Genomic DNA, 26,324 nt, shown 5'->3' with positions numbered 1-26,324 from the left:
TGATTAAAAAAAACAAAAAACAAAGGGAGGGGGGGAGGGAGACAGGTATCTGACGTTTGCATAAAGCCAGTGTGCTGATCAAGCTTTGAGAGCCTAGGTTAAGCTTGTGTATAATAAAAACAAAAAAAACCCCATAAAATGAAATAAAATAACAAGACAAAATATTTCTTTTGAATAAGTAAATGCATTAAAATACAGTGAAGGGAACAATATGTAAAATAAAAATGACTGCAAATAAAACAAGTAAAAATTAGCCATGCTCAGCAAATCAACATGTGAGCACACAGACACTGTTCTAATTTTATAACTATGCCTTTTTTCCCCGAAGAAAGACCTGAAATAAGCTGTAAGTGTGTGTGTGTGTGTGTGTGTGTGTGTGTGTGTGTGTGCATGGATATGTGCATCTGGAATGGAGACAGACAGAAAACCACAGAGAATGTCAGTGACAGACAATCAGTCTAATGGAAGCAGATGGACAGATAGATTTGTATACAACACACACACACTATGATACAGATTTCTATCATATGACCTGTATTTGTCTCCATAATGCAGGTTACTGGCATACAATGATCCAACAATACTTTCCTCATTTTTCTTCATGACCAAAACAATGTCAGGTATTAATGGCAGCTATGTGCACAATTTATTTCCTCCAAGACATAAGTTACCTTCAAAATGCAAGTTTTTCACAGTAAAATAAAAGTCAGCCCACACTGAAGTATCAAAGTAACATTTTATATGAAATAGGATAAGATAATTAATGGGTATAAGCAGGTGTTATTTTTCTACATGTCTTTTTTTCATGCTACCCCATCTTCTGCACCGTTTCAGTGACATTACTCCCACACTACTCATTTCAAGTCCCCCAAACACAGCCATGCCTGGGATGGTCTTCCACAGTCCTGGGATGGTCTTCCACAGTCTAAGTGCTGGCAATCCACAGGGAACTATCAATGTTTGGTTGCCAGGAGGCTACACACCAGAGAAGGCCTCCGCACCACTGCTGAGTCATTTCAGTGATGCTGAGAAGTGCCTGTTCTGATTCAACATACACAGGAGACCACCTTTCAAGTCCTGTACTGACAACAATGATCACTTAAGTCATGGAGCTGGACTGAGTTAATGTCCCCCTCCAGAGTGAAGACAACCACAATGTTCCAAACATGGAAAGCGGACAGGGTGCTGAAACTGAGGTCACCATGACAGCAGGGCATGAAAGGCCACAGAATCAGGGACAATAAGCAGGTGTTAATGCATCATGTACAAGTTCGTGCTTTTTTTTTGTTTTGTTTTTTGTTTTTTTGTGTGTGCACTGCATTCAAAGTGAATTCAATCCAATAAATTCTCACATAAAAAGCAAAACAAAAAATTGTGGTGTTATTCTCATCAGATAATCAAGATGAATTATTTTTATCCGTGAACTATTCAACGAAACTGAAGTCTGGAAGCTAATACAGTGAATTTTTTTTTTTTTTTTTTTTTTACAAAACTGCCAGTCGAGTTGTGATGTACAAAGCGTACCAAAGCATGACCTGAGTTAGCATCTAAGCAACTGATATTTACAAACACACACTTCGAGCATACAACTGCACTCCAAAGAAAAGAAGGGAGGAGGGATTGGGGGTAACACAAATCCCATGAAAACCCAACAGCCAGACGTCACTGAAATGAGTACAACAATGGAATCATTAGCACATACCACATCATGATCATTTGTCTGCTCTTTCATGTTTGCCTTTGAGAGAGAGGGGTGGGTAGAAGGGAGACAGAGGGAGTGGAAGAGAAAGAGAGAAACATCATTCTGCATCTTTAGTTTAAAAAAAAAAAAATCTCCCTGTAAAAAAAGATATTCAGTAAATGATCTGGAAAATGAGGGCGAATGACAACTTCTCTCAGGACAAAGGAGATTAACCTGCTTCTTCTAAAATAATACAGGTTTTACAAATAGTTGAGGACTACTTGAGAATTTGTAGGGTTTTTTTTGTTGTTGTTTTGTTTTTATTCTTGGGAGCATGGTGAAATGATGCAGAATTTCTGGCTGACAGTGGTGTTGCCAACAGTGGTGTATGCAGCCTGTGTTACGAGTGCCAGTCCATGTTTTACCAGACAAGCTAGTTTTCCTTTTTTATTTTTTTTTTTTATATAATGGAAAACCACGACTATCATTTATGAAACACTGAAGAACTAATTATTTTTTGCTGAAATATGTACATGTACATGAACATATGTTAGTGTATTCAGTGAGAGGCCAGAGGCAGACCATAATGCAACTTGCTTGATTTACATCCTCTCTCTCTCTCTTTATATACATATATTTTAAATCTTTTTATCTTTGATCATGTCAAGTGTCAAGATACCTGCTTTTTTGAAGTGGTCCTTAACTTTACTGTGTAAAGTCTGCATATTGTAACATGATAAGCACAGTACATACACTCCAACAGAAGTAGTAGCAGCAGGAACACTAACAGCAGCAGTGGTTGTTGTAGCAACCATTATAAAACTGTAATAATCATTCTTTTATCATTTGATTACACATTCATACAAAGGGACAGGAGAAAGTGAATTGTAAGAGCCAGAGAATCCATGACAAATCTTCTTTAATGTATTTTTGTTGGTACTGATAGCGGTGTTCATTTCTATCTCACTAGCTTCTGTTGTTCTGAATCAAGTAAGTAGAAAAATAAATACAAAAAACTAAGCACTAGTTTTCAACGTTTCAGTTAACTAAAGGAAGACCTGACCAAAATGAGCCTGCTGTTTGCCATGTAACTGTTGGTCTGAAGTTCAAATCAGGCTGTAAATTGCAGCTGCAAAAAGAAGCAGCTATTGCTGACAGCAGCTGTTCTTCCTCTGAAGTTATATAACAGTTTACATGCTTCCCCCCTTTTTTTCCTGCTGTCTTTCTGGTGTGTGTGTGTGTGTGTGTGTGTGTGTGTGTGTGCATGTGTGAGCATGTGTATGTGTGTTTTGTGTCTGTGACTGCATACAAGTGCACAAGCATGTAATCATTCCAATGCACATTGGTTCGTCCGTGTGTCTGCATGTGAGTGCACGCTGAATTCAGACAGACAGATAAACAACCCCACTCCACACAAAGATTCATTCCACACAAACACCCTGTCACTACAAGACAAGTGATAGCTTTTATCTCCAGATGATGCTCAAGCATGGGTACACATTGTATCAAAATCAACGACTTCTTTCCATAGAAAGCACGTGTCTGCGCTCCTGCATGCTGATAAAATGTAAGTGAAGACCGTTTCCCTCAAGCATGCAAAGCGTTAGAAAGAGCAGATGCCACTGATTTACAAACAACAAGCTTTATACACTATGAGAAACACTCCAAATACCACCACCTTGTTAGGAAATGTCTTCATGCAATCTCTAAAGCAAAGGAATAGTTGAATAATTCCCATGGCATCAACAAGTGATGACTTGCATCAAGTCAGTTGAGCACTGGTCATACAGCTTCACAAAATGTTAAGGACCACTTGAGAACTGGCACAGTTTTCTTCTTGGAGGCATGGTGAAATAATGCTGAATTTCCGGCAGTGGTGTAGCCAGCCAATGTAATAAGTACTACTTAACCAGAAGTGCTTTCTTCCACATGCACTTCCTTTTTTGTTGTTGTTGTCAAATGGAAAACAACAGCTACTGTTTATAAATTACTGAACTGTCAATTTCTGGCTGAAACAGTTATTTTTCAAACACCTTTTTCAAGCTGTTTATGGTGCATGCATGCCTGAATCAACCATTTGTGTATTCAATGAGGCCAGTGGCAGACCATACGCAGCTGGCATAATTTAAATCACCTCTTGGTGGTTGTCTTCTCAAAGATTTTACAGAAACGCCTCTTTTATGAAGTGGTTCTTCACCTTTTGTGAAGTCTGTATATTTTGTTACTATGAATAACATGAACTGCAAAGCTATATCACATAAAAAGAAAAGGGGGCTGAGAGTGGGGGCAGGGGGGCGGGAACGATCAAGACAGTATGTATTGAGTCAGTTGTGGGTGTGGTATACCAGATGAGAGTCAGGTTAAGGTTAAATGTTTAAGGTCCCATAGCCTTTTACAACCACCGAAAACAACAAATTCATATCCACTGTCTCTTTGGCCTCACCACAAGAAGGTGGGGGCCAATCTTCCCCTTCCACCATTTTAACCATCACCAGCTGAAGTACCCATTTGCAGCTGGGTAGAGTGAGGAAAATTGGAGTTATGTGCCTTCCCCCCAAGGACACACCACCATGCTGAAATGGGCCCTTGAACGCTGATGACTGGTGAACTTGTGTTTTAAGTCCAACACCTGATTCTGCATGGGTATATCCATGGTGGTTAGGCTTTCCCCCAAAACCCAGGACCATCTCAGAACTGTGGAAAGGGCTACAGGTGCAGGCCAGGACAATAGTGGAAACCTGTCCACCTTCAAGACACCGAGTCAGTTTGGCATTGCACTTCTGATACAGCATTCACCAGTGATAGTATTTGAGGCCCCAACTCAGCATGGCGTCGTGTTCTTTGGAAAGACATATTGCTCTGACTTTTCTCACTCCACCCACATAAAATAGGTACTGGACTGTGGTTGGGGAAAATTAACTGGCACTGAGGATTAGGCCCTGCCTTTCTAAGCTGTGCCCTTGACACAGTGGACATGAATTCACTGTCCAAAAGGCTATGGGACCTTTAACTTTAATTCACCTTCAGGAACTTGCCTGGTTTCAGTGCTCCATTAAATAAATTCAGAGTCACTGTCCATTGCAATGTGTAGCAAAACAAAATCCTGAATTTGTTTTTCAACCACCGTGAAAGCATCAGCCACCTGACTCAGATTGACTCCTGCAAGACGGGAGGCAGCACAAGCAGAGAGCTGAAGCACCTCCCTACCCTCCCCCTCCCACAATCCACCACACCCCCATCCCAAACTGATCTCTACAGCAGGGAAGTAGGCCACAGTAGCCCAGCAAACTTATTTGAAAGAGGTTACTTGGAAATGAAGACCTGCCATACAATCAGGAAAAGGATTATTAATAAGCACAACATGCCTAAACTGTCAACCTCCGACCACGATCCATCATCGTCATCATCATAGACTGACTCGGCGTACCGTGAGATTCAGTTTTGTTTCAAAGCTTGCAGACTGATCCACATACACTACACCAAACCTGCATAAAAATTAAACAACTTTTTTAAACATGCGGACTGATCCATATATATACCACACAAACTCTGCATAAAAAATGGAAATTTCCTTTTTTTCTTTAAAAGCAGATGCCTGACCTTTGCATACAGAGAACATAATTATGGACTAGAGAAGGGGAATTCTTTCATATACTGTTTGAGAATTTTAAGCTTATGACGTCAAACTGACAAAAGTTTTAGCAAGCTCCTTTGCTCTACTGGCCATTTCTTTTCTTTTCTAAGTCACCCCTTGGTATCTGACATACCAACAGTCAGACAAGATCATTCTTGCCAAGGGTTTAGTGACAATGAAAGGAAAGCCTTGGTCATCACTTTCAATGAAGGAAATACTTATGAAAACCTCAAGCATCACACTTAGAGGTTCAAACTGTGTAGGCTCGGAGACTAGCTGCAAAACCGCCAGCTTTCAGTTTCAGTTTCTCAATGCATCATCTCTGTTGACAAATCCATATACGGTGAACTACCTGTACTTGGCAGATGCCTGACCAACACAAGTTAGGTCTTGAATGCATGTGTACCTTTCAGATTTGATTTCTTCTACAGATTTTTGCCAGATGACAAAATTTATGTTGCCATGGGTTCTTTTACAGTGCTCCAAGAGTGTTCTGCACAAGGGACCTTGGTTTTATTGTTTCATCCAAATCACTATATGCTCAGTTTGATTTTGCAGTCAAACTTGGGAGAAAGGGCGAAACCAGGATTTCAACTCAGACCCTCACAGACACGGTATTGGCAGATAAGTGTATTAAAAATTCTGCAACATTCCTTTAAAAAAGATTTGTCATCTGCAAAGTCAAGAGTACTAATGTTACAAGCTGCTAACAGGAGCTGTGACTGAATGCTGGGTAGTCTCCCTTGTCATATGAAGCCCATGCTGACTCACTAACTTAAAACTAAATATGGTAATCATACTTTTTTAGAACAATGTTTCAAGTAATGGCACAATAAAACTGAACTGATTGTAACAAATTACACTCTTGAGTGAGAGAGTTCTTAAACACACAAATCTTCCTCTAAAGAGCATTTATCTGGAGTTTTCAGAAGGCAAAAATATGCTTGTTAACAACAAAAGCACTCTTGGATTTTGCAGGTGGCAATTGCTTGTTCTCTTTAACTTACATTTACTTTTTTTTCTTGCCTAATACTTTGATGATCCCAAACAAGTACACAAAATCTGAACTTTAACTTACTTTTTTTTTTCTTGCCTAATACTTTGATGATCCCAAACAAGTACACAAAATCTGAATTTACAAAAAGTAAAACTTTGGCTATCTTCTGGAATAGTTTTTATATATAAGAAATGTTGAAGATTATTTCAAAAGAAACCATCAGCTACTAGAGAAACTATAAAAGAAAAATGTTGGTTTCAAAAGGTACATAATTATACTATCACTGACTAAACACCTATTTATCTACACATCATCAAATCAAAATATGCAAATGTTTCGCACATGCATACAAACCACAAAACGCATTTGTTCATACTAAATCTGATGAAAAAATGAAAAATTTAACCAAAAATACTGAGCAATAAAAATGATCTACACCCCCTGCCCCCCATACACATGAACAGCTATCACCAGTATTGCTCCCACCCTCCCATCTTGTATATGTCATATGACAACTGAGCAAAAAAAGAAGAAAAAAAACACCCTTAAATAAGAAAGTAATTTGTATTCACGATGATGAGATTATGAGCCCATTAATGACAAACCTACATGTTTGATTCAGGATTAAGTGGTTTAAGGTCCCATAGCCTTTGCAGCCATTAGGGCAGTGAATTCATGTCTTGGGCTTGGCATAGTAAAGGAAGGCCCAAATTAATCCTTCCACCATGTTTAACATTCCCCAAACAAATTCAGGTACTCATTCACATCTGGGTGGAGTGAGGAAAACCAGAGTAAATTGTCTTTCCCAAGGGCACAACACCATGCCCAAACAGTGCGCAAATTAATACTGACTGTTAAATGTTCCCAGACTGATCACCAGAAACGTCCTTAATAATCTTACATAAACCATGCCATGCTGAAAGAAAACTGATGGTTGTCAACAGTGAATTTAACTGCTTGAGACTCTTCACACACACACACACACACACACACTGCTATTCACACACACACAAACGCAAACCAGAGAGGGATTAAAAAAAATGCAGATGTTTAATGTCTGTACTTTCTTCTTCTTTTTTTCTTTTAGTGGGGATACATTTCATCGGACTATGGGGTGAATTTGCATATCCATTAGCAGAGACACAGAGAGAACAAGTGTGTGTGTGTGTGTGCGTGTGTGTGTGAGTGTGTGCGTGTGTGTGTGAGTGTGTGTGCGTATTTCAGTATGCGTGTATATATATAATGCATGTAAGCATACATGCGAGCAAGTGTGTGTATGTACTTAATTTTGTGTAATTTGTAATGTGTAGATGTCCATCACTACCAGTGAGGCTGGTAATAAAAGATACCAGCTAATGGAAAACGCTAGCAATCTGAAACTGTCCACATCCAGTGAGAGAAGCAAGCGCTGTGGTTTACTGTTACCCATATTTCTTCAAAACCAGCTTCCAGAACATGTCTGATTTCTCGAAACAATCTCAAGTCTTTTGTCAATGTTGACAAAGAACACTATCCATATACATTGTTATGTACAATTTAAAACAAAAAAACATGCGAAACAAAAACTAAGAAGAAAAAAAAGTGCACATCAACAATACAACCCAATGCGGCAATGATTAAAACAGACTACAGTATTTTCTGACGAAAAACAAAAAAACAAAACAAAACGACAGCATGTAAAGAAATCATGGACAGAAAATCTGGAATAGCAAAGCACAAGAACTTTCAGTCATGCTCGAACTTATAACCCATCCACCTCCTGCACTAAGAAGAGCAGACAACCACCCATCTGAAAACCACAAGCACATTTACACCAAACAATCCACACATACACACACTATCCACAGTTCGCTTCCTTTTATTACCGTACATCTATACAAACACTATACATCCAAACCTCTCAAGCATTTGCAAACACTGTGCACAAATCTGAGCCCAACGACATCACGCACCAATCTAAACCCAACACACATCCATGCGCCCTTCCTTGCATTCGTGCAGAGCAATTCAGCTGCTGGCAACAAACAGGAAGAACATCTGCAGATTTGCAGGCTGGCAGACAAGACAAGCTGGCAGGCAGGCAGGCAGGCAAAGGGATCCACATACATTCCAGATGTGAGCCCGAACACATACATACACACATGTATCAAGAAAGAGAGAGAGAGAGATAGGAGCCCAGAGCTGGTAGTAGTAGCAGCATGTCACAGAAGAGGAGAGTGAGAAAGAAAGAGCTGAAGTGATGGCAGAGCGAGCAGCTTGGAGGGAACAGATCTGGTGAGGTGGCGTTCTGTACAAATTGGACAGGTCCCATGCACAGCCTGGCACAAGGCAGACAGACAGATGTAGTAGTGACCACGACACATCAACAGCACTTCTTGCTCCCTGTCTCTTGACTGCTCACGTTCACTCCACGCACTTCCGTTTCCCGACCCGGAGTCTGTTGCAACACCATCACACAAATCAATCAGGATATCTATAGCTGAAATACATTTTCATCAATAATAATGATTACAAATATTACAATATCTATGACTGATAAATGTGCGCAGTCTGAAACAACTCAATTTCCATTATCTGAAATAAAATAAACCTAACTCTTAACATAATTCTAAGATAACACAATTTCCAACACTGAAACAAATAATGTATTGTTATCTGACAGGCTCAATATCGGAGTGGCTAAAGAACTGGACTTTCTATCTGAGGGTCCTGGGTTAAAATCTCAGTAACAGTGCCTGGTGGGTAAACGATGGAGATTTTTCCGATCTCCCAGGTCAACATATGTGCAGACCTGCTCGTGCCTGAACACCCTTCGTGTGTGTATATGCACACAGAAGATCAAATACGCACATTAAAGATCCTGTAATCCATGTCAGCGTTCGGTGGGTTATGGAAACAAGAACACACCCAGCATGCACACCTCAAAAATGGAGTATGGCTGCCTACATGGCTGGGTAAATAAATAAAACAGTCATACATGTAAAATGTTATATGTCTATCTGAGTGTGTATAAGTGCAAGCCTGAAATCTGATTGAATGACACAGGAAACCAATGATGAGCGCCCAATGGTAGCCGTCAGTCGCTCTACCCAGGTATGCAGCCTGTTGTGCAAATGATCCTGAGTTTGAAAAGCGCTTAGAGATTGATCTCCAACCGAGGATAGGCGCTATATAAGTTTCCATATCATTCATTCATCATCTCATACATCGCATTTCCTGTATCTCAAATAAATGAAACACAATTCTAAAACATCACAATTTCCAAGGACATGAAATCAGCATTTTCTCAGATATTTCGCCACTGTCCAAAATAAAAGACAATGAAAAATACATAATGAAAGCAGTCAAGACATTCAAGACTCAAGATTTATAAACCCAAGATCAACCTGAAGCACTGATCATTCATAAGTTCATCCAATATTATAATTGCAATTTTGACAATGCTCATAGCAGAATTGTTTAAATGTTTGACATACCACAAGCACAATTTTCTTCATACTGCATTCTGATCAAAGTCAGACATGTAAAAAAAAAAAAAAAAGATGGGATGGTACACACACACAGATGTCCACACATTTGTCTTCATAATTATCAACTTTTAAGTAAGTTCAGACCCATTGTGCAATCTTTACGTTTCATTTCAAAACACTGACTGTTTCACAAATTCTGTTTGAGACTTTGCAGACATAAAGTCATACAGAAAACAGAGTCAACTTTGGAAAAGATTTGCACAATGATCCTCAAGTCTATTTGCATATGTGCATAGACAGCTGTATAAAATATCAGTTTCACTTTTCGTATACCATCATGCACACCTACAAAAATGGCTGAAATGAAGGCAGGGTAACAATAATTTTGCAATATAACTCATCCACAAATGTGAGGTCTTGAGACTGACAGTGCTAGCAGAATTTAAAACACCATAGGTACAATTTCTTTCACAAAAAAGGGTAAATTCCTGATTTTCAGTCTGCCTGTGGCAGGCGTATGCAGATAATATTTTCATACTTATCATAAGTTATTATCAGCATATCCATGGGGAAAAAAATCCTTTATTCATATTCATTATCTTGGACAGGGATAACCTTAAAATGCTGGTATTTATTAGAAAGTTTCATTTATCAATATATCTCAAATTTGTTTGAAATCTTCCTTTATCTGTAAGTCTTATGCTGAAATGTTAAGTAACTTTATGCCGTTTCGTGGGCTTTTCTGTTGCACACAATCATTCTAACATTATAATAGTAGCAGTACTATGGATGTGAGGGAAACATCAATATTTATTATCACACCAAGTTTGGCGCCCCCACATGTCTTAAAAGGCGATGCAAGGAATCCATAGAGTTACTAGCATGGATACACACAAGACATCACAAAATCAGGATGATCACAGAGATTCATTCTTATATGAGTAAAAACAAAACAAACGAATTACAAATAACACACCCATAAACACCAACCCAGTGAAACAGGCAAAGTAAACCTGTCACTAAACAAGTGCTTTAAAAAATAAAGCCCTAATTCTCACCTTATTCAAAATGGCTTGAGCAAGGTCCATGAATGCCCTTTCTACGTTGATGTTGGCTTTTGCGCTGGTCTCCAAAAATGGAATGCAGTGCTCTTTAGCAATCTGTTGACACATCCCATAACATACCATTCAATCATGCACTTCCACACAACCCACTTAATAGACTTATGCAACGGTACAAACTACAATCCTATGCCAACACCATCAGAAAATGTAAAAAATACTCATTCATCAGAACAGATTCTTTCCTATTTCCTGTCTAGGAGGACATAACACAGTAAAAAAGTTGAAGCATGACACTGCTTTCTCCAAGTCCAACAGATATATTTCATATAGCCGAGCAAAGACTACAGAGATGTGTGCCAGTACATTTAATCATTTCATGATGATTATGGCTGGAATATGTGTAAGCATGAATCCATTGATCAAAGTAAAATACCACACCAATGATATGCCATTGCCTGAGAAAAAATCATTCATGTGTTTGTTAACAATAAGCTGATGGATAACAACTACAACTGGTAAACAAACAAAAACATTAAGGAGGAGGAGGGGGGGGAGAGAGAGAGAGAGAGAGAGAGAGAGAATAGGAAAAGTAATTGTTTATTCACATCTGGCCTCAGCTGCAAGTGAAGGCATTCACATGAACATAATACAACTGAATGAAATAACATAAGGAAACAATCATAAATACAGTTAACAAAACAATGATTATTCATTTTACAAAGAGTAATTTCTCTAAGTTTGAATGCCCAATAGAAAAACAAGGAAAAATTATGAAAGCCACTGATATTGCTAGATGACATCAAGAGACTTTAAATACAGGGAGATGCTTGTAGTATTTCAGTTTTATTAACATTTGACACATATTTCTTGTATCTCATTTTCTTGGGTCTGACGACATAAGGACATATCAAATCATTTGCACTAAAAGTTCTGTACCTAGAGCAATGCATCGTCAAATTTGATATCCCAAAACTAAGTCTTGGTGTTAAACATTTCAGATGCTTGTCTACATCTAACAGATTAGGTTTTAAATCAGAAACTCTGCAGAAGGTTCTGTAACTATTGAATCTATAACTGGTATGAATGTGATCATACCTCGTTTGCCATCTACAATCGATTAGCCTTTGGCAGAAACCAGCTATAGATCCCTCAATACTTCCAACACCCTGTTCCATCAACACAAAACCAAATCCATATTCAAACAATGAATGAATGATGAACCTTCGTTTTTTTCTTTCCCTCATTATCTAAGTTACACATTTCATAAGCCTTAAATGGTATTCTGGTATTTTCCATTTGCAAAAGTAGCGAATACAGTTCACAGCAGAGTTCATATATATTGGATAGCGATTTGTGTCACCATAAACAAGATCATTAGGTGTTCGCATATCTACAGCTAAAAATTTCTTTAGAACCAACAAGAGGACTGTTTCACAATGAAAAACAGTGTTATCTAACCCCAGTAACTCAGATCCATTTTGTACTATTGGGGGGGAGGGAGAGGGAGAGAGAGAGAGAGAGAGAGAGAGAGAGAGATGAGAGAAGAGAGAGAGAGAGAGAGAGAGAGAAAGAGAGAGAACAGCCACAGTGAAGAATAACGACTCTGATTAACATGTACAAGAAGTCCTTTCTTCACAGCAACAATGATCAGTACCGGTAATAGAAATGATATAATGACAAGGATGACAATGACAAGTGTGTAATGAAATCATCAGATTAATGGAAACAACACACACAATCATCACATGCACAGAAACTATTACAAGGTCAATAATAACCACCAATGGCAGACGAAAGATGACTCATACAATGTATCTGTAACAATAAGATGATGGATATGATAACGGCTATGAGTATGACAAGTCCAAAATAAAATAAAAATCATTAAAAAAAAAAATTATAAAAAAGAAAAAAAAAGAGAGAAAGTAAAAACCACAAAGAGAAATGATGACTGTTCATCCTTCAGCAAGAAGTTTTTCAGTTATAACAATGATTACAGTGACAAGGGTGACAATGACAAGTGTAGAAAAAAAATCATCAAAACAAAGAAAACACTGACAGTAAAGCACATGTACAGCAATCATTAAAAACGGTTAAAAATAAAAGGCTAAAGGTTCCATAGCCTTTTACAGCCATCAGGGCAGTGAATTTATATATTATATCCACTGTGTCTTGGTCTGGGGCTTAGCAAATGAAAGGAGGGCCCAATCCTCTCCTTCCGCCACTTTTAACTTTCCCCAGCCAAAGTCAGGTACCCATTCACACCTGGGTGGAGTGATAGTAACTGGTGAAAAGTGACTTTTCCAAAGACACAACACCATGCTGAAACACAGCCTCGAACCCTGATCATTGGTGAGCACTGAACAAGTCCAACGACGAACCAATTCTGTCATGACGCCTCTATCAATTTACAATGGTCAGGAAGGAATGAGTGCCAACAACAAAGACAGTGGCAATGTCAATGATGATGACCACACACACAAAAAACACTCACAGACTCTCCTCTGCTGGTGGGCACCTGTCGCTTGTCCTCCATGTCGCACTTGTTCCCCAGAATCATCTTCTCCACATCCTCGTTGGCATGCTAAAACACACCATGTTCAAATACACTTTTACTGTACCAACTTCCAGATCATTACTTGTACTTTACAATAGAATGAAATACTGGGCAGAGTACTGCTGAATACTGGGCAGGGGGGAAGAAGAGAATATTACATAAAAAAGTAATAAGTAATATCATGAACTGGAAATCATATTAACACAATTAAAGTAGGAATCTATCTATCTAGGGAATATTACATAAAAAAAGTAATAAGTAATATCATGAATTGGAAATAAAGTAATAAGTAATATCATGAATTGGAAATAATATAAACACAATTAAAGTAGGAATCTATCTATCTATTCTTATATATATATATATATATATATATATATATATATATATATATATATCATCATCATGGCCTGGCTTCGCTGACGAAGATCTAGGAAGGGCGTTGTCCACGTCTGATGCAGGCACGCTCATGGCTGACAAGGCCAATGCGGGAAAAGCAGAGTCGGCCGCAGCGGTTGCAAGGGAAAGTCTGGTCTGGGTTCGCGGCTGCAGCGTCGTGGTTCTTCCTCCTTCTGCGTTTGTCCTCAAGGCTGGCCCTGCGGTTGTTTTCGAAGGAGGAGACAGCTTGGTGGATGGTGCGTCGCCAGGTCTCTCGATCAGCGGCTACCGCGGACCACTGGCGATGGTCAATGTGACAGGCACCGAGAGCTTTCTTCAAGGAGTCTTTGTATCTCTTCTTGGGTGCTCCTCTGTCACGGTGGCCAGTGGACAGTTCGCCATACAGCGCGATCTTGGGCAGGCGGTGGTCCTCCATCCTGGACACGTGCCCTGCCCAACGTAGCTGGGTCTTTAGCAGCACTGCCTCGATGCTGATAGTCTTTGCCTGCTCCAGGACCTCGACATTTGTGATGTAGTCACTCCAGTGGATGCTGAGGATGGTGCGAAGGCAGCGCTGGTGGAAGCGATCAAGCAGTCATATGTGGTGCCGGTAGGTGACCCAGGTTTCGGAGCCGTACAACAGGGTGGGCAGTACAACAGCTCTGTACACGCTGATCTTTGTGTCTTTCTTCAGGTGTTTGTTGTTCCACACTCTCTTGTACAGCCTGCCGAATGCGCTGTTTGCCTTTGCAAGTCTGTTGTCGATCTCCTTGTCGATCTTGGCGTCAGACGAGATGGTGCAGCCTAGGTAGCTGAACTGGTGGACCGACTTCAGCTCTGTCTCACCGATGTTGATGTGAGGAGCGTGGAATTCTTCCTGTGGGGCAGGCTGGTGGAGAACTTCCGTCTTTTTCAGACTGACTTCTAGGCCGAAAAGCTGCGCAGCCTCTGCGAAGCAGGACGTTATACGCTGCAGGGCCGCTTCTGTATGGGCGACGAGGGCAGCATCGTCGGCAAACAGAAGCTCTCTGATGAGTTGCTCCAGTGTCTTGGTGTGGGCCTGTAGCCGCCTCAGGTTGAATAGGCTGCCATCAGTGCGGTATCTGATGAAGATACCGTCGTCGTCGCCAAGATCTTCAGTGGCCTGTTGGAGCATCATGCTGAAGAAGATCGTGAAGAGGGTCGGCGCGAGGACACAACCTTGTTTCACTCCATTTCCAATTGGGAAGGGCTCCTTTATATACTTTTTTTTGTTGTTGTTTTTTTGTAATGTACTTTTAGATATTCATTTGCATACAAGTCCATGAGCATGTACATGCTAACACTCACACATGCCCACACACAACACACACACACACACATGCACACACACAGCATATCAATATATATTCTCTCTGGAAAATATATATCACTCATTTACACAAAATATGTTGAGCTGATGACTACCCATACCCAAACTTCTGCCTCAAGAGCTGCAGTTCCCATAATTTACCTGCAAGCCTTGGGGAAGTGGACTACTAAGTCTGCTGGGGTTTGTTCTTTTGGGCTGGACTTCATGATAAAATTGTTTTTAGGATAAAATTTGAAATTTTTGGAATCTGAAGATGTCATGGAGACACACAAACACACATGTATGCACACTTACACACACACACACACACACAAACATGCATGCATGCTTACAAACACATACACAGAGTGACGTATGTACACTAATAGAGACTACTGACAACACACACACACACACACACACACACACACACACACACATTAGTATGGACATATCTCATTACCTCATCTATATTCCTCAGCCATTTAGAAATATTCTCAAAGGTTTTAGCAGCAGTGATGTCATACACCAGCATGATTCCCATGGCACCACGGTAGTAAGAGGTGGTGATGGTGTGGAACCGCTCCTGTCCTGCAGTGTCCCTGAAAAAAAATCACATTCACAAAATTATATGACTTTATGAGGGTCACTCATTATGTTTTGCAGCCTGGTTTTTCAACACTTACAACCAATCTGTCTACTCCAGTTTTTCAAAGAATCCCCCATCAGCCTGCACACACTTTGCCATCCTCTCAAATCAGCTGTCATGTCACCTGACCACCTTGACTGGGGTAGATTCAAAATGACACCCTCAAAGAAAGCTCAGGCATCTTCAGTGCTATGAAACTGGTTTCCCTTCAACTGCCTCTTGGCCGATGGGAACAAAAACCAGTCACAGGACGCCAAGTCTGGGGCATATAGTGGGTGAGTGACTAGCTGAATATTATTGTCAGCTAGAAAATCCTGAGTTGTAGCTGCTGTGTGTGCACCGGCATTGTCATGATGGAGCAGTAGACAATGGACACCCATTTGAGGAAGCCGTTTGCACCATGCCTGGAAGACTTAAGGCCAACAGTGGTTAAGATACCATTCAGCCATAACCGTCTTTCTGTCCTCAAGCAGTACAGTGGCAACGTGGCCAGATTTTGCAAAGAAACACCCTATCATTTGTTTGGAAGCACTTCTGTTTCCTTTGAACATCACAGGTGGGTTCTCATCTGGAAAGACCAACACCGCTGACTGTTGCTTTGTCTAGAGGAGGTATTTGTATACCCATTTTTCATGTCCCGTTACTATGTCCCAGATGCGAGTAGACATTCCTCCGTCAAATTTTCTTAGCATGTGGGTGCATCAATCCACTGTATCCTGTTTCTGCTCTTTGCTCAGGTTATGGGACACCCAATGGGCATAACTTCCTTATGCTAAGGCAGTAGTAAAGAATGCAAGTGAGACTTCCTGATGAAAAATCTTCATGATATCCTGTATTTCGGCTTATGTCATTTTTGGGTCCATCTTAATCAGGGACTCTACCCTAGAGACGTTTTCACAATAGTCATCATCTTCCAACACTGTAGGGCCAGACTTGAACTGCCTGAACCACCTGAAAAACAGTGGCTTTGGATGGAGAATGATCTCCAGAACAGTGTTTTAAACTCTGAAAGCTCTCTTGAAAAGATTTTCCCTGGCAGTAGTCAAAATACATCATAGCCCGAAATTCCCTTCGCGAAAAGTCAGCACTGCTGGCAGAAGATCCGTCACCCTTACTGGACATTTTGTCACATGGAATGAAAATGGTTACAGACTCATGTAAAAAATGTTGATACAAATATTATGAAACTGATCAAAGATGTGATACAAATATTATGAAACTGATCAAAGATGTGATATTAACAGCAAAGTTGTGTCGTCATTTGTTCATCCAGGTTGTGGAACATAATGTGTGCCCCTCATATAATACACTCCCTGAATTAGTAGTATACATGTGTATGTCACTATGTCATGTGTGTTTACACAATCTAGGGTTAGTAAACAGTGTGTGAAATACCAGAATCAGTTCTTTGATGACAGTGATCTGACAGGTGCCACTGAAAAATAATACTAAATGATGTAAATCTGCCTCTGTGTGTGTGTGTGTGTGTGTGTGTGTGTGTGCGTGTGTGTGTGTGTGTGTGTGCGTGTGCGTGTGTGTGTGTTGTAAAAATAATTGCACTGATACTGAAACAGTGAAAGTATCAGCAGAGTGCCTGAGAGTGAGAGACCAATTATCATTATCTTAAAATGCACCTGAAAATGAAATATGTAGTAAAAGAGTCCCATACTTGGAGATGCTTTTTGCATAATATAAACAAAATAGCTTGATCTTGAACATGATCGCATTCAAGTTGCATTTTTCTATCAGTTTTGAACTCAGCTTTTAAGACACTAGTTTATGGTTTGAAATGGCGTGAAGTCTGGCTTTACTACAAGAGTAAAAATGCAGCGCACAAGTACAATGTTTGCAAGAATTCTGCACAAAGTCAACTAGAATCACTATACTATAGCTAATCTGTGTCAGCGTCAATATTTTGTATTTTAAGGTGGATTCTTTAAAATTATCAAATTCACCATTTCCCCTTCTGACAGCTTCTTTATTCTTGTTTGCTTGTCATTTGCTTAATGTACAAGCAGTAAGATGAATATACTTACAACTGCGTGTGTGTGTGTATCATTGTGTGTGTGCATACACACACACGTATACTATGTGCATGTGTAATTCCATGACAGAGAGAGCAACTTCTGACAAATTTGTGTGATTTCTACCTCACCTATGATAAAACTTCCTTTTTTGTGTGTGCTTACGACGGGCACAATAGCCGAGTGGTTAAAGCGTTGGACTTTCAATCTGAGGGTCCCGGGTTCAAATCTCGTTAAACAGCGCCTGGTGGGTAAAGGGTGGAGATTTTTACGATCTCCCAGGTCAACATATGTGCAGACCTGTTAGTGCCTGAACCCCCTTCGTGTGTATATGCAAGCAGAAGATCAAATACGCACGTTAAAGATCCTGTAATCCATGTCAGCGTTCGGTGGGTTATGGAAACAAGAACATCCCCAGCATGCACGCCCCCGAAAGTGGAGTATGGTTGCCTACATGGCGGGGTAAAAACGGTCATACATGTAAAAGCCCACTCGTGTACATACAAGTGAACGTGGGAGTTACAGCCCACGAACGCAGAAGAAGAAGAAGTAGTAGTGTGTGCTAACAATGAAAGTAGTATCCTTGACAACACTGTCAACAGACACATTTTAGAAGTAAGCAGAACAGCAAAATTGTAGAAATACTGAACAATTTTCATTTGAAGTTATCACTGTTAATTACAGTGACACACACACTGGTAATGTCTGTTAATTCCAATTCTGATTCCTCAGTACAACTATGTCATCACTTACAGCCAATGTTAAATATACTATCATGCAGCTGGATTGACACAGATATCTATAAACATTGATTTGAAAACTGTGCTGCACATAATAAAATCTGAATTTGGTCACAATCATGAATATATGCACCATTTGTAGATCTTAAGTGCATGATAACATGGTCGACAAAGTGGAAGAGAAAAATCTGGAAAAGTAGCTGAATGAAAAGATCCTGTATTACCAACAAAAATCAAAAAGCACCAGAAACTCTGTAACAAGCATAGTCCACTTGTTAAAATGAAAACATTACATGTGCTGCCCTGTGCTTTCTAATTGGAAGAGACGTGCAGAGAGCTTCTAGCTTTTCACTGGTTATCTGAAAAAGCAGCCAACAGCAAGGAGCTTTACAGCTAATTATAAAAGTTTCATCACAACTGTTTACTTCCTTGTCTGTTGTTTAAAGTGTAGAATTACATATTTTGCAAAGTTCAACATCATGATCATGAGGTTCAGCAATGACCTGGCCTGCCCAACACAATGCTCTATTTGCCCAACACAGTTGGGCAATTCTTACTTTTTATTCATCCCTGTGTTAGCATGCCCCAAGATTATTTTTTTTAGAACTCAGAATTTCAGAACTTACCATATTTGAAGCTTGATTTTCTTGCCTCCAAGTTCCACCGTCTTGATTTTGAAATCTATGCCTGAAACAGACCGCAGTTGTACATGTTATAAAATTGCTGAACTACTTTGCACAAGTCATAACATTATCAACAGTGATGTGTGAGCTATTTTTCATCGATCTATCCCAATATCTCTGGCATGCACAGCACAGATCAAGCACTAACTAAACCTGGTGTATAACAATTTGTATGAATTCACATAGCAAAGTTTTTGACTAAGAAAGTAGCCTTCAAATCAAATGACTGAAACAATTCTTTTTAAATGATCTGCAATCAATAATGGAAGACTGACGTTGATGTGACACACAAGTATAGATCTATGTCTCTAGAAAAACTTAAGAAGCTGTATCATGTACCCAGACTATGCAATTGCAAACATTTTTAAAAAGGTATACCTGCACTAGTAGGAGTAAACAAAAAAAAAATAACAAGACTATAAAGTTCAAATACTGATGGAAGTGCAGGGTTCAACACAAAAATAGGTAAGGTCATGACTGTGACTGACTTGAGCTGAGACAGTGGAGTTGACAGGATTTCAAAAAGAGACAGTTCCATATAATTTGAAACAATATGAAACCTGAGGGTATGAAAAAAACACAACCATAATTAGAAAATGAGCAGAAAGGTTAACTTAAATTTAAAATAATACATTTTGTTAAAAACCATTAAAAAACAAAAACAAAACAAACTTGGCAGCAGACAGACAAAGTTCATGAGGTTAGACAGGGAGGGAGAGAGAAAGGAATAGGACATAAAATGAAAGATTGACAACGATTACTGATTGTGTTAGTGAAAATCAGACTGGTGACAATGGGTGTGTGTATACACAACAGCCAAACACAGGTATACATACATTTTTAAACACAAGTTTTACTTGCACTGCTTGAATTTGGAGAAAGAAAAACTGTAAAAACTTAAGAGAGAGATAAGTTTTAATTCAAAAAATAAAATACCCAGCAGCCATAACCCTTTTTTTTTTCTTTTTAAAAAAAAATTATAATGTTTGTCATGTTCATTTGATTTGTTCATTATTGTTGCAATTGCTGGTTTCTTTTTTCTTCCTTTTTTCTTTTTTTTTGTTTGTTTATTGTGGTGGCTGTTTTGTTTCTCTTTTTTTTTATAGACTGAGTTTGACTGTTTAACTTAGTTTAAGTATAAACTAAAAAACAGGAATGACTCCCAACATAAATACTTAACAGCTTTCTGAACAGAATGCAGTACCATTAGCAAAATGTGTCTTGTCTATAATTCAAATGAACATCTCTACAATCACTGGCTGAAGACAGTGTGAGAAAAGCAATAGCTGTTTCCCAATCCTATTAACTTCATAAGTTCAATTACTAATTTACTGATTAAGCCTGGTATTTTACATCATCAAAAGCTTAAGGACAATTTCCTTGTTTTGGCTTGCCGAGGACCACCCTCATTTAAATTTAAATCAACAAATTTCATAGAATTTAAATAAACAGAAGCCTCAAATTGAAAACAAATATATGTGACATATACAGTTTTCAGTTTTACAACAGGTTCTCTTTTTGCACTTTTCACAATATCTTATTTGTCCATTCATTGTTTTATTCATGGTATCAAGTTAAGTGTATATGGGTGTGCATATGACTAAATGAGAGAGAGTGAACAAATAGTGTGAGAATCTGACTCTGTATGTGTGTGTATGTATGTGTGTGTATGTGTATGTATATATATATATGTGTGTGTGTGTGTGTGTGTGTGTGTGTGTGTGTGTGTAATAAAGGAGGGGGTGTCTATGCCTGTGCAAGAAAAAAAAGTACAAAAACAATAAACAAATAAATATACAAAATGAATAAAAATTCTTATGAATGAAGAATTTTTAGAAATTGTTTTTTAAGAAATAAGCTTGGAAATATTGAAAGAAAAACTTTGAAAACTGAAATAAGAAAATGACATATATAACTAAGTCTATAATGCTTCAAGTTTATTTGCAGACTATTCATGTAAGTTGCATAAAAATCCTAAAGAGAGAAAACACATGTTTATATTTGATTGCAGGATGACATACATCTTGATACAAATAACTATTGTGATGAGTCTGGCAGTTGATGGGAACAGTAGCTGAATACTGTTATAGCACTGGACTTTCAACATGATGATGCTGGTTTCAGAACTGGCACATTTGTCATTAGTCCAGACCTGCTTACTCCTCTTTCAGTCTTTGTAATCCATGTTTTAGTTTGGTGGGTTGTTTGAACATACTCTATATACGTCAAAAACCAAATGACAATATTCGGCAAACTGATGTTGGTTTGTATGTGCACGAATAAGAACTAAATAAAAATGTAAAACATGGACATGGTTTGAGATAATAAACATGATTCATATGCTGAGCCTTTCTCCTCTAAAACTTGCTAAGACTTTCATACACTGATAGATCTCGAGGATGAACAACTAATGGTTGGGTTACAGTGTACGTAATATGTTATTTCTCGCTTCCTTGATTTTGCACTTCCTCAGTTCCGAAGCAGACGACACCCAGAAAGCAACGTAAACATATCGGTTGGGCATTTATTTTGAATTAAAATGGGGCACAGTAAATCTACTTACCAATTGTTGATATAAATGTTGTGTTGAAGGCATCATCCGAAAACCTGAACAATAAACAAGTTTTGCCGACACCTGAATCACCAATGAGCAGCAACTTGAAGAGAAGATCGTAGGTCTTTTTGGCCATTTTAAGTCAACTGTCAATGCCGGTGAACTCAACGAAGAAAATTACGGTTTCCTCGCTCTGTCACCAGAGGCAGCTGATTGTGACGTGCAAGGCTTTTAGCAGTTTCAGAACGGAATGTGTTTACCAAGAATTTCGTTAACTTCCTTCTGTGGCGTTTTATGCAGACCTACTTTATGCAGTCACAAGCTGATAGACTTTGCCTTATCTGACGTCATTTCCTAAATCCGGGGACGCAAGTGATTAGTTCAGCAAAGGGACATAATGCACATGTAAAAACCATGCTGATCAATGATACGATAGAAGCCACATCATAATGAGTAATTTCTAAGTAAAGATATATCATGTTTTCTGACGAGATATTCATATATAGGCTGTAGATATGCAGTGAGTTAGTCTAGGTCCGAATTCAAAACAATACTGAAAGTTCAAACATACCAGCAGCTGAAAATAAAAAGATGGTTGAGTTGCGTGCTACGAAGCGACGAATACGTGCGAACAGAAACGTTTGGGTGAACAAGTGCAAATAAAAATTCCATCATGGCACAAAAAGTACCGTTGCAAACACTACTGAACAAAAATGAATAAAGAAATAATCGATTACAGGACTGACACATTTTTAGCATCGTTGTATAAAATGGGAAAATCTAACTGTAAACTGCCTTTCAAAGATAGCATCTGGGATGACCATTGAGTGTCATGTTTCAAGGTGCCACACGGATCAATGAACGTTACACCAACGGACATAAATGAATCATGTTCTGTTCACAGGTTCGTGGTTACACCACATCATATGCTGTATTTAAAGAAACAATTATAGAGCAGATGCCTGATCTTGACATACTATAGTAGTAGACCCAACGCGCTGATAAGGCCTTGAGACTCCTATGTCAGTTTGCGTATAACACTGTAATAGAATAAATAAAAGAATAAGTAATGCGTTGAAATATGATACGCGGAAGATAAATCATTGAAGTAAAACAACAAAAATGGGCCATGCATTTTCAGACTGAGCACACAAACACTGACACACCTCAGTACAGTAGTACACACGCGCGCCGACTTGTCTGTAAATATGTCCATCATAATTGCTCTGTCCAACGACTTCCATTTGCAATGTATGCGTTCACACGTTTTCAATTTTGGGCGGTTCATATTAGTTGAATTTTAAAATGTCTGGGAAGAGTCATCACTAGAGAAACTTGGTCTTGGTGGTGTAAGCACGTTAAAATAGGTATATATGAACAACTTATGAAAATGAGTATGTAGGTAATCAGTCGCGGTGATAACAATCGAAATCGTCCTCTTTTGAAAGAGGAAATGTTATTAGCTTTAAAAAGGGTGAAATCCATCATTACTGCTGCTGGCCCAGATGGAATTATAAAAACGCATAACAGGCTAAGTTATTTTTGATTTTCTGGTTAATATTTTCAGTTCCTTATTTGACAAAGGGTGCTATCCCTGGAGTTGGTCAGAATCTATTGTCCTTCCATTTTTAAGAAAAGTTACACAAACTGACAACTCTATATAAAAACTGTAGAGGAATTTCGTTACATGATGTGTGTAGTTAGTTATTCAGTGATGTAATTTCGCTCCCTATCTGTGCAAAGCAATCAAGAGTCGAAGCGTACTTGATATTATGTCACAAAATGAGGACCAACCTACTGACGTGAATGTGAGATTCTGTTTCATATTCCCGGCCTAATCTAAGGTACTATGGCCTAATGTATAAACTCTCTCTCTCTCTCTCTCTCTCTCTCTCTCTCTCTCTCTCTCTCTCTCTCCACACACACACACACACACACCGTCACACACACCGTCACACACACACACACACACACACACACACACACACACACACACACACACATACCGCGGCACACACACACACACACACACGGCACTGTGACAAACACACACACATGCACACACGGGCTATAAATTGGTATATAAATTTTCTATGATTAAAACAATCTATTATGTACATACTTACATATATACATACATACATATATATATATTACTCACCAATCGTTCCTATATATGCTTCTTTGAATCTTATATCGGAAAACGTATTCAGAATAGACGTTTTACCAACGCCCGAATCACCAGCGAACAACACACTTATGAGTGGCATAGCCATTTTGCGTCAACTGCGAAAGCTGGTGAACTCAGCATTGGCATAGCCAGGTATTTGATGTGTGTGTGTGTGTGTGTGTGTGTGTGTGTGTGTGTGTGTGTTGCAGAAGCGGCTGATTGTAACGAACAATAGTTTTATCAGTCTAGCTCATGATACGTATAAGGTACGTCACTTTGGCGTCAAGTTTTATCTGCGCTTCCTCGGTCTTAGGATCTTTTCTTTTCAGCCCCCAACTGATCAAGTTTATCTGGTCTGACACCATTTCCAAAATTCATCACCTCAAGTGGTGTATAGTAACAGCTTAATTTTCTAGCTGTAAGTAGACCTAAACCCTCATAACTTATTCGATCTGAACATGGCCAAATGAATCTGAAGAAATTCGTTTTGGACAGGGCAAAAATGACTCCCTTCTGCTACCCTTTGCGCGCGAGGGGGCTATAATTATGTGAACGAGTACACTGAGTGCATGGGTGCCAGTGCGTAACTGAATGCGTGTTTGACGTCGTGCATCAGCGTGCATGCACATGTGAGTGTGTCTAGCGGGGAGTCGGGGATAGAGGAGTGTGTATGCTTGTGTTTTCGTGCATTTACAAGTATGAGGGCGTGCATACATGCGCGTGCGAGCGTGCGTGCGCGTGTCTCAGTGTAGCCCATCTGAGCGCGACACCTTGCGTTTTAAATCGAAATATCAGTGAGTTTTGTCTGACGGTGTTAGGATTAGCGTTGGGGTATCTGTATAGTGTTTAAAAGTGATAGTGAGAGAGATCAAACATATACAACTACGCACGCAGCTCAGTAGGTAATAAATACCTACATAGGTATGCATATTCATATAGTTATACATACATGCATACATTGAGAGTCATTCTATCTGGGCTTGACATCTCGGGCTGGGTCTGATTAAGAATGACTCACGACCTGTCCCTGTACTCGCCAAATTACACTCCCTGCAGCGTCACAATTTCTGTCCATATCTGAACCACACAGCGCTGCGCCTTCTCCTAAAAAGACCTAGTTCTGAACAGGCGAGATCGAGAAGACCGTTGGACAGATAATGATATGTTTGCTTGGTCAGCTTCGAAACGAAGGTGTCCCCCCCACTTCTTAACCCCCCCCCCCCAAAAAAAAAAAAAACACACACAACAAAAACAACAACAACAAAAAAACACAACTACATCATTGTGAGGATATTCCAGTTCCAAAGATGTTCACTTACCCTATACACCTATAGACAGTAACACCTGCTGATTAAATGTTCCTACTGGATGGAAACTGGCTACACAGGTATACTTACCAATTGTTGAAGTATATCTTACGTCGAAAAATTCCTCTGTGAACCTGTACATTAAACAACTTTTCCCGGTGTTTGAATCTCCAACGAACACCAAATTGAAGACAGCATAGACCTCGGCCATCATGATTACTATTTATGTCGCTTCTGAACAAATCGGTACTGCCACTTTTTTTTAACTTTTTTTTTTTTTTTTTTTAATCCTTCTATAATTTCGCGCCGACCCAATTTACAATCACAAGCTGACAGATTGCACATGGTCAAATGTCATTTTCGACATCCGGGGACAACAGTGATTAGAACAGCATGGTGAGGTAACACTGATTTCCGACTGAAGTTCAGTAACTGTCCACCAAATGTGTTTATTTCTTGGTGGCACGTTATCAGCCACGTTATAGTGAATCATTTCTGAACCGAAGTCTGTCTTTGCAGTGTGTGTGTGTGTGTGTGTGTGTGTGTGTGTGTGTTACTGAGCGCGCTCGCGCCTTGCGAAGGACCCCCGAATGTTCTGCAAGTACTAGAAATAGGCCTATTGGAAGTTCGTCGGTGTGCTGTTTGGTTTTAATCCTGTTGTTGACGTGCTGGTATCATAAATGGAGTTTTCAGAGTGGGATGGTTTTAACGTTGTTGACGTATCATCATTGATGAGTTTTTGAAAGTTTTATCTTGTTGTTGTATCGTACAAGTAATCATCTGGCTACATATGACTTGTTTAAAAAAAACACAACCGTGTTCAATCACTGCCAGAGATGAGAAACGGAAAACCCATTTTTCGGTGAATGTCAAAAAAGAGGGTTTAAAAAGTTAAAAAGGTTCTTTTACAGCCATCGGGCAGTGAATTTATATCCACTGTTGACTGTATCTAGGGCTCAGCGGCAAAGGAAGGAAAAGCCGAATCCTCTCCTTCCGCCGTTCTAACCTTCCCCAACCGAAGTGAAGTATACTACACATTGACTCCTTTGTGGAGTGAGCCAAATCGTAGTAAAGTGCCTTTCTAAA

The 26,324-nt window shown here is 39.3% G+C and overlaps 1 protein-coding gene across 4 annotated transcripts; it reads right to left on the bottom strand.

The window, feature by feature from the left end:
- Positions 1-1,014: 1,014 nt before the first annotated feature.
- On the bottom strand, positions 1,015-25,464 carry LOC143295424 (ras-related protein Rab-10-like). 4 transcript variants are annotated; one of them, XR_013057014.1, is made up of 7 exons: positions 21,771-22,130; positions 19,151-19,211; positions 15,575-15,713; positions 13,341-13,430; positions 10,841-10,942; positions 6,409-8,749; positions 3,134-6,341 (listed from the first exon to the last, which is right to left on the bottom strand). XR_013057014.1 is itself a non-coding variant. In XM_076607115.1 (6 exons), the coding sequence occupies exons 1-6, from the start codon at positions 25,450-25,452 to the stop codon at positions 8,675-8,677; spliced, it is 591 nt and encodes a 196-aa protein (XP_076463230.1). In that variant the 5' UTR covers positions 25,453-25,464; the 3' UTR covers positions 1,015-8,674. The 4 variants fall into 4 exon arrangements, 3 of the variants coding, with proteins under 3 accessions (XP_076463230.1, XP_076463231.1, XP_076463229.1); XM_076607115.1 differs by lacking the exon at positions 21,771-22,130 and adding an exon at positions 25,329-25,464 and having other exon boundaries at positions 1,015-8,749; XM_076607116.1 differs by lacking the exon at positions 21,771-22,130 and adding an exon at positions 23,923-24,052 and having other exon boundaries at positions 1,015-8,749.
- Positions 25,465-26,324: the final 860 nt, after the last annotated feature.

Source organism: Babylonia areolata, chromosome 20, assembly GCF_041734735.1.
Source record: "Babylonia areolata isolate BAREFJ2019XMU chromosome 20, ASM4173473v1, whole genome shotgun sequence".
NCBI lineage: Eukaryota > Metazoa > Mollusca > Gastropoda > Neogastropoda > Buccinidae > Babylonia > Babylonia areolata.
This window is presented reverse-complemented; position numbering and strand designations above follow the sequence as displayed.

Coding starts and splice junctions, on each gene's coding strand:
- LOC143295424 (XM_076607114.1), bottom strand. CDS start 21,897: ATGGCCAAAAAGACCTACGATCTTCTCTTCAAGTTGCTGCTCATTGGT. Junction 13,431..15,574: donor GGCTGAGGAATATAGATGAG/GTAATGAGATAT, acceptor GGTGTGTTTTAG/CATGCCAACGAGGATGTGGA. Junction 10,943..13,340: donor CCACCAGCAGAGGAGAGTCT/GTGAGTGTTTTT, acceptor ATGTGTCAACAG/ATTGCTAAAGAGCACTGCAT.